Source organism: Arachis hypogaea, chromosome 17 (genome assembly GCF_003086295.3).
Source record: "Arachis hypogaea cultivar Tifrunner chromosome 17, arahy.Tifrunner.gnm2.J5K5, whole genome shotgun sequence".
Lineage (NCBI taxonomy): Eukaryota > Viridiplantae > Streptophyta > Magnoliopsida > Fabales > Fabaceae > Arachis > Arachis hypogaea.
Window position 1 is genome coordinate 116,285,522 of NC_092052.1, and position 20,210 is coordinate 116,305,731.

General features: G+C 34.3%; 1 protein-coding gene across 2 annotated transcripts; it reads right to left on the reverse strand.

Moving 5' to 3' along the window:
- Positions 1 to 487: 487 nt before the first annotated feature.
- LOC112766816 (cytochrome P450 82A4) lies at positions 488 to 19,587 on the reverse strand. Of its 2 annotated transcripts, XM_025812709.3 has the most exons (3): positions 19,353 to 19,508; positions 18,390 to 19,260; positions 488 to 1,323 (listed from the first exon to the last, which is right to left on the reverse strand). In XM_025812709.3, exons 2-3 carry the CDS (start codon positions 19,140 to 19,142, stop codon positions 688 to 690), a joined length of 1,389 nt encoding a protein of 462 aa, XP_025668494.1. In that variant the 5' UTR covers positions 19,143 to 19,260; positions 19,353 to 19,508; the 3' UTR covers positions 488 to 687. The 2 variants fall into 2 exon arrangements, with proteins under 2 accessions (XP_025668494.1, XP_025668493.1); XM_025812708.3 differs by having other exon boundaries at positions 18,390 to 19,587.
- Between the last annotated feature and the right edge of the window lie 623 nt (positions 19,588 to 20,210).

Genomic DNA, 20,210 nt, shown 5'->3' on the forward strand with positions numbered 1-20,210 from the left:
AAGATTACTATGAAAATTTATTTGCTGGTGATTTCTTACCTCAAACGATTTTGTTTATACGGCTGGAATGGGTAAAATGGGGCAACAACGATGGCAGTTCTATTTAAACTCCTCTAAGAAATAGCGGCTGCAATTAATTATAAATTGTTGTAGTGAGGTGTGTTTGGAAAATTTTCTTTTTATAACTAACACCAGCACAAGAGGCAAACACTATATCTAACTTACATGAAGAATATATAGGTCTACATCGATCCCTTCAAAAAATTAACATAATTAAATATCTTAAAATAATAAATAAACTGAATTATTTATTCACATTTTGTTACTGTAAGCTTTAATATATATATATATATATAGTTGATCTCCAAGGTGAATAAACTGAAAACCAGGGGAATAAACTGAAAACCAAGTTCAAAGCTTTCACAATTCACATGGGACTTTGATCATGCATTAACATTCTTTTAGAACAGTTTGTACAGTTCCTACCTTTCTTAAATGCTAATATATAATCAATAATCTTTCATGCATGCATGGAGTCCATTCCTTCAAGTATTATTATACCAAAAATACATATAATCCCCATAGGTGATAGGTCTACATATACATATAGATATCCAATCGCCTGACCCGGCCAACATATAGTCATAAATTATTTGGACAAGATACCTAACAATATATAAAATTAAATCAGTGTAAGTCTTCGTAAAGCTTTGAAAAAAGACGTGGTTTGATGAGTACGTCAAGAGGAGTAGCCTTGGTGCTTGTTAGGCCAAAGATTTCAGTCATATCAATGGGTTCATGAGATGGCTTTGAAATTTCAAAGGATTGCAAGAAAGTAGCCAAAGTTAGATGAATCATGGGCATGGCAAAAGATATCCCGGGGCAGATTCTTCTCCCACTTCCAAATGGGATCAGCTCAAAGTGATTACCTCTCACGTCAACATTTTTGTGGTTACCGGAAAGGAACCTCTCCGGCTTAAAGTCAAATGGGTCCAACCAAACGCTAGGATCTCTGTGAATCTTCCACAAATTTGTCATTAGTGGTGTTCCTTTTGGAATGTAGTAGCCGCCAATAGTGCAATCCTCTGTAAACACACGGAGTCCAGAAAGAGTTGATGGAGGGTGTAATCTTAATGTCTCTTTAACTATAGCTTGAATGTAAACTAAGTTACTCATGTCTGATTCATTTACGAATCTTTCTTTCCCAACTTGGTTATCCAACTCCTTTTGTGCTTCTTCCAAACAAACAATGTTATTTAGCAAACAAGTTATTATCCATGTAAGGCTTACTGTGTTTGTGTCAACAGCTCCTGCAGTTAAGATCTACAATAATGCACAATTTTACTTTTTAGGAACAACATAAATGGGGTGGTTTACTGATGTAAAATGACAAATACATGTAAGAGCATTTTCAATACTAATTTCAATTCCAATTTCATTTTAGATATAAATATTTGTAGGACCATCTGTTATAAATAATAATTTGAAATCAAAAGTGAAATTTGCCTATTTCATGCTTAGTCTTAATTCAATTAAAATTTTATATTATTTTTAATTATTTTATCAACATAATTATACGATTATAATTATATAATCAACATAATTTTATATAATCAAAAGTGATATTATATCTCTAATGTGATATTGGTTTCATTTTATCAATCAACTTCAATGTAAATTTTAATTCTAAATCAATTCACTTCTTAAAAATATTAAAAATAATATTCTAAAAACACTCCATTAAAAATGCTCTAAAATCAAGTTTACTGGCGATTTAGAAACAATTTTGGATACATGGAAATAAATCGGTTGGCTCAATAATTTGGTTTAAATTTAGTTAAAAAATGACATAAAATAAAGTCACTAAATTTAATTTTAATATATTATATCCATCCTATAATAGTTATTACCTAATGAGATATGTTCAAATATCATTAAAAAAATTATTATTTTTGGTCATTACTTTTAGTTATTAATTCAATTTTTTTAGTCATTAAAATTTATTAATTTTGACCATTATTTTTAGTCATTAACTCAATTTTTTTAGTCTAATAATTTAATAATATATTTTTAACCTACATTTTTAAATATTCACGACAAACTAATAGATATAACAATAATTCTTATGACCCTTTAGTATTTTTCTTACCTAATTAAATTAATAGTGATATTACATGACCAAATTATTTTGATAATCAAATTCAATTAAATTAATTCAATAGTTTGTTGCACAATAAAAATTAGGTGAAAAGGAAAGAAGAGACACATAAAAAACTTAGTTGTAACGTGGTTAAATAATTTATTTACCTAATATTTTTAACTGAATATATTTATATCTATCTTACCTAATTTGGTATAATAGTTAATTATTACCTAATTAATTTAAGAGTATATACTTAAATTGGTCTTCAGCGAATTTTATTAGATTAGATATTTTAGTCTCTTAATAAATTTTTATTACTTTAGAAGTCTCAATGTAATAAAACTTATTTGCATATTTAACAAATAAGTTCTTAATAATTTTTAGAGTAATTATCTAGATCGGTGCTTTAATTTTTAAAATCATACATTTTAGTCTTTCAAGTTTTAAAATACACAAAATAGCTCCCAATGTTTATTTCTGTTAGACAATACAATCTCTAATCCCTCGGTTAGTCACTAATGGTAACTGCTAACATAAAATGTTAACTCGCACATGTGACCATTAAATGTTCATGTGTGCTATATTTAATATGGCGGAACTTGAAACAAAATTTTGGGGGGCCAGATAGAAAATAATTGTCAAGATGCTTTTGATATGAATCTCATTTAAGATAAACTCGTCTAACCTCATCTCTCTGATTTGGGTGATATTGCCAAATTTAAATCCGTTTTTCAGGGTCTCGTTCCAAAAAAATTAAGGTCAAACTCATCAAATGCAACTCTTTGAACTTTTAGAGGTTGTATTTCACTTTTTTCGTGATTCATTAAAGTAGAAGAACTATCTACATGTGTTGATATATATTGTAAAAGTTAAATGTTCTCCTTCTTGAATATTAGCTTTTTTCTTAAAAAATGCATCAATTCTTTAATTTTTCATGATTATTTTATATAAAAATTTGAATATATATCCTCTAAAATATGTAAAAAAGAAGTTAGAATTACAAATATTAAAATTTATAATATTTATTGAATTTTTTATACAATAATATCAATACTTATTGAATATTCTAATATTTTTTATCATATAAAAAATTAAATTAAATAAACAGTAAAATATAAAATAATATTAAATTACATAAATAAAAAATACCTAGTTTTTTATATTTGAACTCAAAGGTAGAGATAGTGTTGCTTATTGAATAGAGAGTTGCGAAATGCGAATACATTCAGTTCAGTCCAAATCCAACATGTTTTGAATATTTAAAATTAATTACTATGCAATAAAAGCAAGAGATGAAGATTGAACTTTGGTATTTTAAGTCATAGTAAAATATTTGAACCAATTGAACTAATTTTCTATTTTTTGAAGAAGTATTACTAATTTTTTTTATCAAAAGTTTGGGGGCCATGGTCCCCCCTTGTCTTAACTAAGCTCCACCCTGGCTATATAGATAAATCAGTCCGTAGGATGAAGTATAAAATAGTCCCCGAAAAATTTTAAATATCTCAAAGCAGTCATTGTTTAAAAATTTCAAAATTATCCTTTTGAATTATTTTATATATCACTATTTCTAAATTAATAAATTTTAATTTTTAAAATTTTTTATCTATTTAGCTCAAATTTGATTATTTATATACAAAATTCTTTTATGTACTTTTAAAATAAATTATAGATTAATTTTGAAAAGACACTATTTTGTAAAATAAAAATTTAATAAATGAACTCGTTTATTTTTTATCATACAAGATATTAAGTTAATTTTTAAATATCATATTCTATGATCATTCTTTAATAATAAAGAAGAGAATATACTAGTGTTATTTGAAGAGATAGGAGTACTCTCATTTAACATAAATTTTTTACATAAATAATTAAAAATATTTGTACAAATGCTTATAAAGAAAATACTTTAAAAGTTGCACGCAATATAAATCATGTCATCTATGAAGTCAAATTTATAAATTTTGGTCAATCATAAGGTTAATGTAGATTATTTACAAAATCACAACGTAAAAATCTTAATACTTTGTAACACTGGAAAAAAAATGTCTTGACAAATTCAAGTATTTTATTTATATTTCTTAAAAAATTTTAGAATTCAGTAGTTGTAATGTTGCACAAAATAGGTTTATACTTAAAGCTATTTTTGCTACCACAATTAGCTATTATACCAAGAAAAAATATTTTTTTTTACTAAGGAATATTTTTCTAAGTTCGTTTAGTGTTAATATGTTTAGGTATATAAATGATAATCATTTTTATAATTCAATAACCTCTTAAATTCAATTAACATTATTATGATTTCTACATAATCTCGATATAGGTATCATAGATTAATAATTAAATAATATTATTTTTTATAATATTTTAGTATTAATAAATAAAATTATTTTTTAGTATATATTTTATTACTTTTTGTATTTTTAATTTATTGTATATTTTAATAATATTTTATAGGTACTGTTCCGAGGGTTACCTGAAATTGGGTTATTTTTGGGCCTGAACGTGAGGTTTAGACTACTTTTGAGGTAGCGTCCGACTTCTGCTGGTGTCGAGGTGCCGCCCTCTGAGTTTCTCGTGAGGAGGTGGCAGGTGGTACCTATAAGGGACTTCGATGCTTAAGTTAGCAAGGGTTTAAAGCAGGTTTTTAGCAAATTGGATTCTAAATATACCTGAGGGTGTCAGTGTATTTGTAGTAGAGTAGATAACCACCATTTTATAGTAGTTCCACCTTTAGTGGTGCATAACTATTCCCTTTTTCTAGAAAAATTATTGAGATTTCCCTTCTAGATAAGTGGAAGATATCTTAGGAGTTAGTTACTTATTCACATAAGTAGAGTTGAACTGCCGTTGTCGCGCCCGACCTCTATGAGGTCGGGTAGGTGTAGCAGTTAGATCTCTTGAGCGAGCTTCTACTCATTTTGGGCCTGGCTATATTTTTTGGGCCAGGATATGAATAGTGTCGCTGGTTGAGTTTGAGTTTTTTAAGGTTGGACTCGAGCATTTGTAGATTAGACTAGTCTCTTTGTGGATGTAAACATCAGATCGGGTAAACCGCCTTCACTAGAGCTAGGTCAGGTACTCGACGTGTTTTAAAAATTGTGGCGTTATATTTTCGTAGTTCTGCGTATATTACTCTATGGTTATCTTGGCAATCATGCGCCATAAATGAGGGGGAGTGGAATTACTCCCTTGCCCTTAGTGTGTTATAAATACCCAAAATCTTTCTCTTTTTTCTTTTTTGCTTCTTCTGAAATGTTCTTCTTCATCCCTCTCTTTTCTTCAGATTCTTCATTTTCTTTGCCTCAAAATTTCAAGATTTCTTTGCTCTGAATTTTTGCTTCGTGTGGAACATTTATGTTTTTCCTGCTTTCGCGTACTCTTTCCACCTCGGATTCCTTCAAGGTTGGTCCCTTTAACCTTTAAACTTTCTTTACTGTGATTTTTGTATTCTGGGCATATTTGTTTCGTTTGAAATAATTTTTTTACCGTTATCACTAGAGGGTTGGCAATATGTTTGGGAGTTCCTCTTTGTATCTTAAAAGTCATTATCAAGGATTTGCTTTCTTTACGTGAATCTTTTCTTGTTATTATTGTTGTAAATATGAGTGTGGGATTTTTCCTGTATTACCCCCAAATGGTGAAGTCCGTATGAGTACAACGCCATCTTTATCTTTACAATGTAATTTGTCTATTTGATTCAGAAAAGAGGTTAAAAAGCATGGCCATCTTCTTCCTTGTTGAGGATAGTTCGACATTTTACGTAATCTTCTAAATGCTTTGGATATTGTACCCGACTTTCTGACTTTATTGTGATGATCTTCTTTTGTTGTATTATAGGTGTAGCTTTTATGTCTCGTTTAGTAATTCTCAGCATGTCGTCTAAAGTTCCATCTAATCTAACTTAGGTAGATGTATCTGTTCTTTCTTCCGTTTCCATTTTTTATAATGAGTATGTTGAGACCTTTCATAGGAATCATAGGTTGTGTGAAAACTGGGAGAATGAGCGTAGATATGAGGTCGTAGTTGTTGATCCTGAAGAGAGGATTTGTTTTTCTCGACTTGACAAGTCGGAGTGTCATTTTCATATATGTGTATAAATGCTTTTTTACAAGGTTGGGGGTTAGCCTTCTTTTTACCGAATTTGAGTCCGAGGTCATTAGGCGTTGGAAAGTCGCTCCTTCCCAATTCCATCCCAACTCTTGGGATTTTCTGAATATTTATCAACTCCTATGCTATGAACTCGACGTTCTTCCTTCTCTTAAAGTTTTCTTTTACCTTTTTGTTCTGAGGAAGCTTTTTAGTTCTAAGAAGCAGGACTGGATCTCCTTCCGAGCTGTTCAGGAAAGGAAGGTCTTTGTCATTTTTTACGATTCTTTCTATGACTTTAAAAGCTACTTTTTTAAGATCCGATTTGTTGAGGGTGTCCGACCTTTCTTTCTAGATGAGAGGGATGAACCCATTTTTAGCTTGTATTGGGAGGAAAATTCTGTAGTTCTTAAGTACGGCTTGGATGACTTGGATAAGGTCAAGGAGAGTGTAGTCTCCTTATTTCAAGAGTGTTGGGGCCGAGCTCCTTATCTGGATACCAAAAACTTTTTAGGAAATCCAATCCAAATATCGCCCAAGCTAGGTAGCATTTCTTTTTACCTTTGTAGATAAATTTTGTTGATTATTTTGTTGGCTTGACGTAACGCAACTATGATATCATGCAGAAAAGATGGCGACTAAGTCGGCTGCTATGAAAACTCTTTGGATTGCCAAGAAGAATGTTGTTGCTCGTACTATCCAGTTACAAGAAGTCGGCGAGTCAGACAACCTTCTTTCTCCATCCAAGTCGGACTCGAGTGCCTCTGTCTCCCTTAAAGTTACTCCTGTCCAACTCGTCCTCCTCTCACTCCTCATTCTAACTCTGGTAATCAAGAAATTTCCCCTGCGCCTCCTCTTCCCGAGCCTAATCCTAAAAAACGTAAGACTTCTAAGTCGGGAAGCATTTATGAACCGGACTTTGATGGTATTGAATTTTGTAAAAAAACACATCCTTCCACACAGCTTTATTAACATGGATGATGTTTCCGTAAAGAACCTTCTTCAGGTACTCACCTGAGGTGAAATTTGTATGGTCGAGGTATGCTCTACTTTGATGAGGTAATTGGAGAAGACTCCTCTAGGTGCTACTCGACGCTCTTTGGCTGACCTGCAAGCTAAAGTGGCATCTTTGAGGGAGTCCAAAAGGAGCTGGAGGATGAAAAGGAGGCCCTTGTTTTTGACCTTGCCAAGGCTCGAAAGAGGGCGTAGTAGTCTGAAGCCACTTGTGCCATGGCGAAGGGCCTAAAGAAGAAAGTTGAAAAGAGCTATACCAGGGTCTTTGGGGAGAAGCTAGATTTTGTGGATGAGATTACCAAGTCAAAAGAGAGGTATGCATATTTGGAGGAGTCTATAGCTCAGGAAATGGACGAGCTGGTTGAAAATTTGAAGGCCCAATTCTAAGTTATAGCTCCCGAGGTGAACTTCTGCCTCATTAGTCCTGACAACATCGTGGTAGATGAGAAGATTGTCCCTACACCAGAAGATGAGGAGGACACTCTTATGCTCAACCCGAAAACTTCGGAAGTCCGATCCAAGGGAGCTCCTCAGGTGGACGATGACACTATTCCTTCTCAGCCAGAAATGCTCCCGACCTCCTCTGCGTAACCCAAAGACACTTTTAACATGACCTCTAGCGAATAGATCCTTGCTCCTTAATTTTAGGTTCAAAGTATTGGAAGGCCTGACATGTGTGTCTTTATGAATAACTTAATTTTGTAATAGCTATAGTTTGAAAAATTTCTCTTTTATTTTCTTGCCTAGAAAAAACCTTTCTCCCTTACTTGAATATATGGTGGCTTCTATATAAATGAATGTTTCTTTAATCATCTTTTATTAGTTGGCACATCTGTTTCTTTAGCCTTTCGCGACTTAGTAAAAATTTTTATGAAGTCACTTTTGATGCTGTTTTTGCTAAGTTGTAGAAGATGTCAGCTAAAAATAGGTCAGGCGTTATTATGAACCTTTCATTTGTAAGGTGCATACCATTTCCCTTAATTAGTTGTGCTCCGACCTTTAGTAGTCAGTTTTAACAAGTTACTTTTGCATTTCGTTTTAGGCCTAACTCTTTTAGGTTGTAACAAGGTCGGACCACAATCTACTTACATAACTTCTTACACTAATTTGTACATCGTCACTTCATCTTGCCAACTATCTAGGTTGGGCAATGATTTTCACGTTTTTTCGAGCTTAAATTAGTACGTTTGAATGGAAAACTTTATAAAAAAATGAATTATCATTAATAAGGAAAAAATGATTTACATAAGTTTTGTTGCTACCAAGAGTTTTCTATTAACCTTTAACCCTCACTATGGTGTCTCGTTAACACCCCCTTCTAGGAAAACCCTTCCTGGAAAAAACCATGAAGTCGAAAAAAAGAGTACACCACGGAGCAAGGTACGCTTTTTAACTGTAGTATCTTTTTAGGTTACATGCGTGCCATGACCTTGGGAGCTCGTTTTTCCTTAAGTCGGACACTTTGTAGTAATATTTTCCTAAGGCTTCAATGATCTTGTAAGGTCCTTTCCGGTTTGTAGCCAACTTTTCTTCACCTGACTACTATGCTCTGATGTCATTTCGGATTAATATGAGGTCATTTATTGAAAAGCTTCTTTTGATGACTTTCTTGTTGTACCTTAAGACCATTCTTTGTTTCAATGCTTCCGCTTTTATTCGAGCTTGTTCTCAGACTTCTGGGAGGAGATCAAGTTCTTCCTTTTGAGCTCAGATGTTTCCTACTTCATTGTAGAATCTAACCCTTGGAGATTCTTCATTGACTTCTATAGGTATCATGGCTTCTATGCCGTAAGCAAGTCAGAAAGGAGATTCCCCCTTTATTGATTGGGGAGTTGTTCAATATACCCACAAGACCTGAGGGAGCTCATCTGCCCATGTTCCCTTTGCATCTTGTAGTCGGCATTTTAACCCGGACAACATGACTTTATTTGCAGCTTTTGGTTGTCTATTGGCTTGGGAGTGTTATACCAATGCGAATTGGTACTTAGTCTTGAGGCTTGCCACCAAGCTTCTGTAGGCTGAGTCGGTGAACTGAGTTTCATTGTCCGTGGTAATGGAGTGTGGAACTCCAAACCGGGTGACAATGTTCTTGTAAAGGAACTTTTGACTTTTTTGAGCTATGATGGTTGCTAAAGGTTCGGTCTCGATCTACTTAGTGAAATAATTAATAAAGGCCATCAACTCAAATGTTGGATTCCCAAGCTATATGTCGAATTTCTGTTTTCAAAAATTGAGCTAATTGTTCCCGTATTTCTTCTAAGTACTTCTTTATGTTGGGATCTTTAGCCTTATAAGTCCCATTAACTTGAGAGGTTATTACTTGAGAATTACTAACCACAATCAACTTTACTCCCCCGACTTATTTGGTTAGCCTCAAGCCAGCGAGTAAGGCTTCGTACTCGGCTTGATTGTTGGAAGCTAGAAACTCGAATTTTAATGAAAGTTCTATCCCAGTTCCTTTTTAGTTCTCCAGGATGACTCCTGCTCCACTTCCAACTTTATTGGATGATCCATCCACATATAAATTTCAGGTTGTAGGACTTCCCTGAGTTTTTGTGTACTCCTCTACAAAGTCAGCAAGGTATTAGGATTTTATTGTTGTCTGACTTTCATACTTTAAGTCGAGTTCAGATAGTTGGCCCATTGTAGTATCCGACCTGCAGTGTCTGTCTTTTAGAGGATATGCTTCATAGGTTGATTAGTTCAGAGTTTTATGATATAAGCTTGAAAGTAAGGTTAGAGCCTTCTAGAAGTAAGCACAAAGGCATATGCAAACTTTTCTATTTTTGATAGTTTAGTTCTATCCCATGTAGAACCTTGCTAACAAAATAAATTGGTTGCTATCTGTTCTCAGCTTCTCGGACTAAGATTGAGGCTATGGTCCTATTTGCAACTACTAAGTACAACACAAGCTCTTCCCCTGAAGCAGGTCGGGTGAGTATTGGTGGCTGACTCTGAAAGTTTTTGAAGCCTTGAAAAACTTGTTCACATTCTCGAGTCCATTCAAATTAGCATCCTTTCTTGAGTATTGAGAATAGGGGTAGAGATTTCAGGGCCGATCTGCCAAGAATCTAGATAAGGCTGCCAATCTTCCATTTAGTTGTTGGACTACCTTAAGATGAGTTAGGCTTTTCATCTCAAGTATTTCTTTACACTTGTCTGGATTGGCTTCAATACCCCTTTGGGTGATCATAAAGCCTAACAATTTCCTAGCTTTCACTGCGAAGGTGCACTTCAAGGGTTTTCGTCTCATCCCGTACTTCTTTATCGTGTTGAATACTTCAGCTAAGTCGGACATGAGGTTGACATCTTCCTTAGTCTTGACAAGCATATCGTCCACATATACTTCCATCAATTGTCCAAGGTGAGATGAAAACACCTTGTTCGTTAGTCACTGATACGTGACTCCAGCATTTTTTAATCCAAAAGGCATTATTACGTAACAATAGTTAGCTTTTAGAGTGATGAAAGATGTCTTCTTTTGGTCCAATTTATACATTAGGATTTGATTGTATTTTAAGTGTGCATCCATAAATGATAAGTATCTATATCCTAAGGCTGAGTCTACCAAGACATCAATGTTGGGAATAGGGTATGGATCTTTGGGACAAGCTTTATTGAAGATGGTATAATCGATACATATTCTCTATTTTCCATTCTATTTCTTCACCAGGACTACATTAGCTAACCACAAAGGATATTGTACCTCTTTTATGAGCCCAACTTCTTTTAGGGTTAAGCTTCCATCGCTTTTGTTGAATAGGTCGTGAGCCCGGATAAACAGCGAGCTTGTGATACATAAGGTTGGGGTGTATATCAAAGGCTTTCCAGGAGAAGAGATCGGAGTTTTATTGTAAGAGCTTAACAAGGTTTGCTTTTAATTCTTCACCAAGGTTGGCTCTTGTTGTTTTCTCAACCTGGTCTCTGATTTGAACTTCTTAAATTTTTCCACCAGGTTGTGGTCGTAGTTTTTCTCGTGCTTGGATACCGCCGAGTTCAATAGTGTTGACTTCTTTACCCTTTATGCTTCTCTATATATTCAAGCTCTCGTTATAGCATTTTCATGCCAATCTCTGATCTCCTCTTATGGTAGCAATTCTCTCTGAAGTCGGGAATTTCATGCAAAGATAAGGAGTGAAAACGACCACACACAGCTAGTCGGTTTAATATTGTCTGACCTATCAATATATTGTAGGCTAATGAAAGTTCTGGACTTCAACGCCTTACCAAAAGTAGTATGCAAGGAGATGAAACCAAGAGATTAGATTGGTGTGTCTCCTAACCCAAAAGATTTTCGGGATAGGCTCTTAGTTCTTTTTTTTTCTAATCCGAGCTTGTCAAAAGCGGATTTGAATAATATATCGACCGAATTCTCCTGATCTACCAAAGTATTGTGGAGGTTTGCTGTAACAACCCAAGTTTTTGGAAAATTAAATAATGAATTATTTATAATTTATTAAATTTGTTGAGAATTTTATTCTAAGAACATTATTTTACTAAAAGTAATTAAATTGATTAGGAGATAAGTTGATTTTAAATTAATAAAATTTTTTATGTAATCCTATTATAAATGAATATTTTGCGTAGTTAAAATTGAAATTTGCAGTGATTGAAATTTATGAAGAATTACGCAATTTAATTTAAGTAACTGATATTATAAGTTATAATTTATTCATTTTAAGTCTTTATTCTTAAAAACTGATTTATTAAAGATAATTAAATTAATTTTATAATTAATTGAGTTTGAATTAATTAGGGCTTATATGTAATTTTTATTAAAATGAGATATTAAGTATAATTGAAATTAAAACTTGAAGTAATTGTTATTTTGAACTTGAAATTGTGTTTTATAAAAGATAATTCGTTTACTTTTTTAGATCTTAAATTAGAAATAATTATCCGGACTTATTGATATATTGATAAATAAAATTATATGCATTTCGAAAGTAATTTTACATTATTATATTTCAATATCAAATAATTATCTTGCCACAAATATTTTGTAAAATTTCTATATTATTAGCGCATATTTTATTCTAACTCTATCCCTAAGTTCCTAATTTTTACACACATCGTGATTATCTAACACGTATATCTGCTCACCAATCACTTACACACACGCCCGCGACACTAATCCCTCCCATATTCACACACACGATTCACTCTAAGCTATTCTCTCATACACAAAAATGTGCGACAAATACACAGAAAGAAATCAGAGAAGAGAGGAACCAAGGAGGGAGAACGAAACAGAGAGGAGATGGGAAGAGAAGGAGGCAACGACGATGGGTATCACTACCACCGTCACCGTCACCGCCTTCACTGTCATGGAGAGGAAAAAGGGAGAGAGAACGACGCCACAAAAACCAGAGGAGCGCGAGAGAGAAAAGATGCGATCGACGAGAGGAAGAAAGAAGGTTCCACCGTTGCCGTGTCCTGCTACCAATGCTGTCGTCAATCGGAGCCCTAGCCGTCGCTGCTGCCACTCCACACGAGGGAGAAGGAAAGTGTGCCAGTAGAGCCACGATTGCCACATGCCGCCCCACTTCATCGCTACCGTGGAAGCTTTCCTCACCACCATTGACACCAATTAGGGTAAAGGAGAGTGGTATGCGAGAGAGAGAGAGGCGTACGGGAGAGAGAGAGAAGCAAAAGCGCAATAAAGAAGGGAAGAACGAGGTCTGTTCTCATGCCATTCTAATCCGTCGCTGCCACCGCTGTCATCAATTAGGGTCAAAACCATCGTCGTCATGCCATGTTTTCATTGATAGAGCTGTCATTGGAATCGTTGTTTCGGTTTCAATTCCTCCATTCTTGAAACTATAAGCTTTAATCCTTGCTCTGCTTTTTCTGTTTGCTGCTGGAATTATCATACATGATAGTGTTGATGCTATTAAGGAACTATTACTTTAATTTTGGTTTGATCTTTTCTTTGATTATGGTCCATTTACACGTTTTATTGTCACTGCCACACTTGTTCTGATTTGATTTTAGTATATGCCTTGTTTTGAATTTTCCAGGGTTGTGTTTGCTTTTGAGTACTATTCAATTTGAATCCTCTGTTCTGCTGCAACCATCATTACTGTCATGGGGTTGACACTGCTGCTGTTTCGATTGTTGCCACTGTTGTTCCAGTTGCGTTGGAATTACCACTGCTGCCATGAATTAAAAGGAAAGGGAGTTGTCACGATAAGTCTATGCAAACTCAGTTAACTGAGGTAGAGGATTCGTTTTAAAATTAAAAGTTTTTAATTTAAAAATACCCAAAAATTATTATTGAGTAATTGTAAATAATTTATAAATGTTATGTATGACTAATTGATGAGAATTAATTGAATTGTGGCTGTAAATCGTGATTAATTTAGTGTTATTTGTTAAATTAAAATATGATGAGTTAATTGTTAAAAAATTGTCGTTTTGATGATTGATGAATTGAGTTTGGATTATGCCTATGATTGTGACTGGTTTCATTGTTGCGAGTGATTAACTAATGAGATTGATTTTGGTTTGAGGCTGTGGTTGTTATTGGTTTTCTGATTGCTTTGAAATTGCCAAAAATTTTGATTAGTAATTGGTGGTAGAGTATTAGTTGTTAAAATAAATGATGATAAATTGATTATTGGGAATATGTTGTTATGATAGCTGCTGTTAAAAGATTGGTGAATTATGAAAAAAGAAAGAACCTGTAAGGTTGGCTTAAGTCCATTTTTAGGAAAAGTTATGTCCGAATTTTTATAAAAATATAAGGATTTAATAAAAATATAAGAATTTAATTAAAATGAATTATGTAAATTGTGTCTTAGATGCTTAATTGATAGGTTTGATATTCAATAACTGGAAATGAATATTAAGGCCTGTTTGATGATGGTTATTGATTGTTTATACAATTGAAAAAACTGGGTATTCTTTTAAAGTGTTAAAATTAAATTTAAAGTGCTTGAAAGTAGCTTGAAAGAATACTTAAAAAGGATAAGAAAGGATTTTAAATAATAAAAAGAGGAATGTTACCTTGATCAAATGTTAAAGGAGTTTGAATACTTATAAACTAAACGTTTTGATGTTATGATTGATAAATGGCAGAAAGTGTATCTTTCTGATGATACAGAAAAATATATAAAATTATACGGTGATGCAGAGGTGTGAATGATTATATGGTCATGCGGAGGTGTGAATGATTATGTGGTGATGCAGAGGTATGATTGATTATTTGGTGATGCGGTGGTATGACAAAAAGGAAAAAAAAAAGAGGAATGAGAAACAATGATTGAGAAAGATAATTGAAAAACTGTTAATGGTAAACAAATTATTGAAAACTGATAATTATATATGAGAATTGGTTGTTTGATTGGGCCTTTGTTCCAATTGCTAACGTGGGGACGCATATCTAACTGATAGCCTGTATCTCACTGAATGCACATATGCTATAGCGATTATATGATTATGATTTTAGCCTGATTGACACGGGTAAACCTGTGTGGCTTTGGTGTCTGATTGACATGGGTCCACCAATATGATATCGGTGCTGGCTAATTCAGTTGAAAAACCATATTTGGAGTTTGCCTTGGGTAACATCAGGTTGCTAGTAGACAACCGACGCATGAGCTCATGGTTTGCATAGGAAAGGCATTCATCATATTATTTGCACATTTTCATTTGATTGTGTTTGTTTATTTTATTCTTGTGATTGTGTTGTTTGTCTCTGTTGCAGTCAATTTGTGTATTGATTTGGGTTTCTTACTTGTGTTGTTAGCTTGTGAGGTTTGATTTATATGTTTGAGGAATAGTTAGAGTGGCTGAAAATTGTTTAGGAGCATAATTTAAAGGGTTTTAAAACTGTTCTAAGACTTAAGAAAGGTTTGATAAAGAAAAATATTTTTAGAATATGAGTTAACTATTTATATTTTATTCTGTATTTTTGCAAACATTCACATTCTCTACTGAGAATGTGTGATTTGTTCTCACCCTAAAATTTTAAAAACCCTTTTCAGAGGTACAGACAGGATGACTGATTGAAAAGCTATCGACAAATAGAAGACTTGTTTGGCTAGTAACTTATGGGTTTATTTTCCCTCGCCCTTGATGTTTTAAGTGTTGTATTTTTTTACAGAGGTATTGGTTTTATATTTGAATTCTATATGAATAACTATTATGTATTATTAATTATGTGAATATGTGCCTATTAATATATATTTGTACTTGATGGAAAAGTTTTAACTTTCTAGAAAAATACGTCGACAAGTTAAAGGAATTTGGTTAGTAACGTCTTTCTTTTGGTACGATCATGACATGCTAGAAGTTAGGCCGTTACATTTGCGTTAATGAGTATCATAGTAATCACAACAGGATCGTTATAACTAGATGTCTCGCCTTGAGCGTCTTCTTTAGTGAATGAAATTGTGGGCAAGTCTAGAACGTCGCAATCTCCACCGACTTGGTATACTTCCTTGAGATGCCTTTTTCAAGAAGACTTAGTTATTCCCCCTCTTGCAAATCCTCCATTTATCATATGTATGTGCCTATCAGGGATTTGTGGTGGGCGATCTCGTTGACCCTCGTCTTCATCACCTCTCTTCCTTTTTCCTGGATCGTCTAACCTTTCGACGAGGTACCTCTTTAACCGACCTTTTCTGGTTAGTTTCTCTATCACATTTTTCAGATCATAGCAATCATTGATAGAATGTCTATATAGTTTGTGATACTCACAATATACCGTCCAACATCCAGCTTTTTTGTGCTTAATAGGATGAGGAGGTGGAAGTTTTTCAGTGTGGTAAATGTTCCTATAGATATTGACACGAGAAACTCGGAGTGAAGTGTAGTTATAATATCATCGCGGATTCTCTAAGCTATATTCCTCTTTTTTTCTTTGCTTTCTTATCTTTATCCCGAGCTTGATAGGAAGGGTTTTGCCTTGGAATTGGCTCTCTAAGTCGAAAATTTTTCTCCATGTTAATGTATGTTTTCGCCCATTCTTGTACTTCATATAGAAAGGTCGGATGTCACTTGAATATAGATTAAGAAAACAACCCTTCTATGAGGTCATTAACCAAATCCATTATTACTGCTTCTTTGTGTAAATTTTGAATCTCCAAACAAATTTTTGTTTAATCTTTCCATATAAACTCGAAGAGTTTCTCCGACTTCTTGTTTGACCCTTAGAAGGCTAGGAGCATGTTTGACTTTATCTTTTTGAATTAAAAAGCGGGTGAGAAACTTTCTTGCAAGGTTGTCGAAACAAGTTACTGATCTAGGTGGTAAATTATGAAACCACTTCATCACCGCTTTGGTTAATGTCGTCAGAAAAGCTTTGCAGTGAGTTGCATTGGACGCGTTAGTCAAATACATCCGACTTTTAAAATTACTGAGGTATTGTCTCGGGTCGATCATTCCGTCATAGAGGTCCATGACGGGGCTTTTGAAGTTCCTAGGAACCCTAGCCCGCATGATCTCTTCAAGGAATGAATCTTCTCCTCCAAGAGAGCTTTCCTCCTGATCCGCACAATTACTCCAATTTCGAAGGTCGGCATCTAGTTTCCAAAGCTTTTCTTCTAGCTTTCTTTGTCGTCGTACCTCCTTTCGCAAATTTCTTTCCGCTTCTCTTTGTCGGTCGATCTCCTGTTCAAGTTACTCTAATCGGCCATGATGCTCGTGTACGAGTCCCATGATCTCGGTTTGATGCGGGAGCTCTTCACTCTCTGGTGAATGTATCTCTGAATGGATTCTCCTCGATGGAGGATTTCCTGATGTTCCCTCCCCGTTAGGACCACTCGTTCTATCATGCTGTGGAGGTATCATGAGTGCTCAGTCGTCGTTATGAGGTTTTGGTTCTGAATCAGACGTCTTGTGTCCATCTTCGAACTAATTGTCCGCCATGATTGGGTGTAAACTTTCAGGTCCCCAACAACGGCGCCAATGTTCCGATGGTTACCTGAAACTGGGTTGCTTTCGGGCCTGAATGTGAGGTCCAGACTCCTTTTGAGACAGTGTCCGACTTCTATTGGTGTTGAGGTGCCGCCGTCTAATTTTCTCGTGAGGAGGTAGGGGTGGTACCTGCAAGGGATTTTGATGTTTAAATTTGCAATGATTTAAAGCAAGTATTTAGCAAATTGGGTTCTGAATATACCTGAAAGTGTCAGTGTATTTATAGTAGAGTAGATAACTACCTTTTTAAAGTAGTTCAACCTTTAGTGGTGGATAACGGTTCCCTTTTTCTAGGGAAGTTATTGAGATCTCTCTTTTAGATAAGTGGAAGATATCTTAAGAGTTAGTTACTTATTCACATAAGTAGAACTGAACTACCGTTGTCACGTCCGATCTCTATGAGGTCGGGTAAGTATAGTAGTTAGATCTCTTGAGTGGGCTTCTATCCATTTCAGGTCTGGCTATGTCTTTTGGACCAGAGTATAAATAGGTACCATTTAATAAAACTATTATAAGACGATTTTTGAAAAAGATTAAAAATATTCCAATATATTATTTTGGATTTTTAAAAATTTTTCAGAAATTATTTTGAGATTTTTTTCAATTTTTCAAGGATTATTTTGTACTTTATCCTAATGACTAATTTATCCAACTCGCATACACGTGACCAGTTAATGTTCTACGTTAGTGACTAACGAAAGAAGACTGTATTATCTCTAGAATAATAAAAAAAATTTAGTATTAAAGTGTCAAATTTAAAATTTTTTAAAATCTAATTTAAATATTTATTCTTAACTTAATATATTACCTAATTAAAATTTAATTATCGATACACTTAACATAAAAAAATTATAAGTAATTCATATTGATTATTTTCATGAAAATATCTATAAAGATAATATATCAAATATTTTAAACCATCCAACTATTCTCCGTAATATCTTTAGACGAAGACATCGATATCGAATTATTAGCCACCCATTTTTGTTTGTCTTATATTTTAAACTAATGCTAATCAATTTTCTTGTGTTTTACGCTACAAATATTGCTCTCTTACATTTTCCTACACCTATTCATCCAACATTTTTTAAATGTACTATAATGCACTAATGAAATGACTGATCATAATGTGTCCAAAGATTAAAGTGGATAAGTGGGATTTACTGTAAATAAAGATAAAGACGATGAGTTATTAGAATCAAAACTGCATAAATATCCATACCAGCACCGTAGCTTTGATGATGGTATCGACATCATATCCTGCAAGCTCATCAGTACCATCAAGAACCGAAAGCATCACGTCAATGAAATCTTGACTCCTCCCATCGTCTTCTAAAACCCTTTTCATTCGATGCTCTTCTAACCACTTCCCACATATGGCGTCCAATTCCTTAGCGGTTTCTTTCATGGCTTTCTCGTGCCCACCCAAGTCCACCCACCGAAGCCAAGGCACCGCATCACCCAATAATATCATCCCCAGTTGCTGCACAAATTCCCTCAACGCTTTTAAACACCGCCGTCCTTCCTCAGAACCGCCGCTGTCTGCACCCAAGTATCGCTTCCCCGAAAAGACTCTGAGAATCATATTGATGATCAACTCCCCAAACCACTTCTTCATCTCCACCGCCACATACCCCGACTCGTTCTTCTCCTCCTCCCACTTTTTGAAAAGCGCTTTTATACTGCTTTCTACTTCCGAGACACGAACGGGGCCTAAGAGCTCCACTCGCTTGTTGGAGAGCAATTCCTGGTTCGCAATCCTTCGCATATCGCGCCAGTATAGGTGATTAGGTGCGAAGGGAAACATGGCTCCTTTGTATGCCAAGCGTTCGACAGCGATGAGGTTACTAGGTCGTGATGATAAGGCTACGTCGTTGGTGGTGAAGCATTCCTTAGCGGTTTTCCAGTTGTTGATGACCACAGCACGTTGGGACCCGATCTTGATGGTGAAAAGGGTTCCATATTTGTCTGCCATGGCGCCTAGAGTTTTGTGAGCTGGCTCTGAAGCTGCGAAGAGAGGGAGATGGCCTATTATGGGCCATGCACCCGCCGCTAAGGGTGGCTCTCTTCTACCTCCGCTAAGTTTTGACCTCCTAAAAAGAAAGAGTAAAGGAAGTAAGATTAGAGAAACGAGTCCAATTACTTGATAATAAGTAGCGCTCAAGCAAAAACTCATAATTATAACTTCTAATTATGATCGTTGGGTCGCTTCGCTCTTTCAGTTATGAAGTGGAAGAGACTAGCTAGAGAGTATGACACTATTATTGGTAGATTGTTCCAGAACCTGCACTAGGCTAATATATCGGTTCTAAATATTTTTTAACGAGTGTACTCAAATTAAAGAATTTATTTTCTTTAACCAATTTATGTCATACACACTAAAATGGGATTTTTTTATTTAAATAAAGAGAAACAGATTCTTGACCTTTTGATCTGTAGACATTTAAGTCTTTGAAAATTTAAAAATATATTTAAATTCCTGATTTTTTTAAAATTTGGATATATTGGTCCTTCATGTTCACTTTGGTCTATCAGACTCAACGAAAAAATCAATCGTGACTTCTGTTGTACTGACCTAGTTGATACGAATGAACATGTGAGAGAAATTTTAAAATGGGACAAATTAAACTCAAGATTAATATCTCCAGATTTTGAAGAGGTCAGTGACTTAAATATATTTTTAAATCCTCAAGGACTTAAATGTCTACAGACCAAAAAGTCAGGGATCAATTTATCATTTTCTCTTAAATAAATTAAATATTTTATTTACTGAAATAAATAATTTTAAAAATTATTACGAAAATACGTAGGATTACTTATCTCATTTACAGTGTAAACAAGATACGTGTTAAATTATAACGATTAAGTGTAAACAAAATATAGTAAGACAAATTTTCAATAACTATAAAAGGATGTACAACCCTTCACATTCTCCACATACATTTTATATCTTCTTCTCCTCCGTTTTTCTTCCAAAAATAGGCAAAAATATCCAGTAGTGGATATGTGGTTGTCTGTATGTATCCCATTATCGTATGAGAAA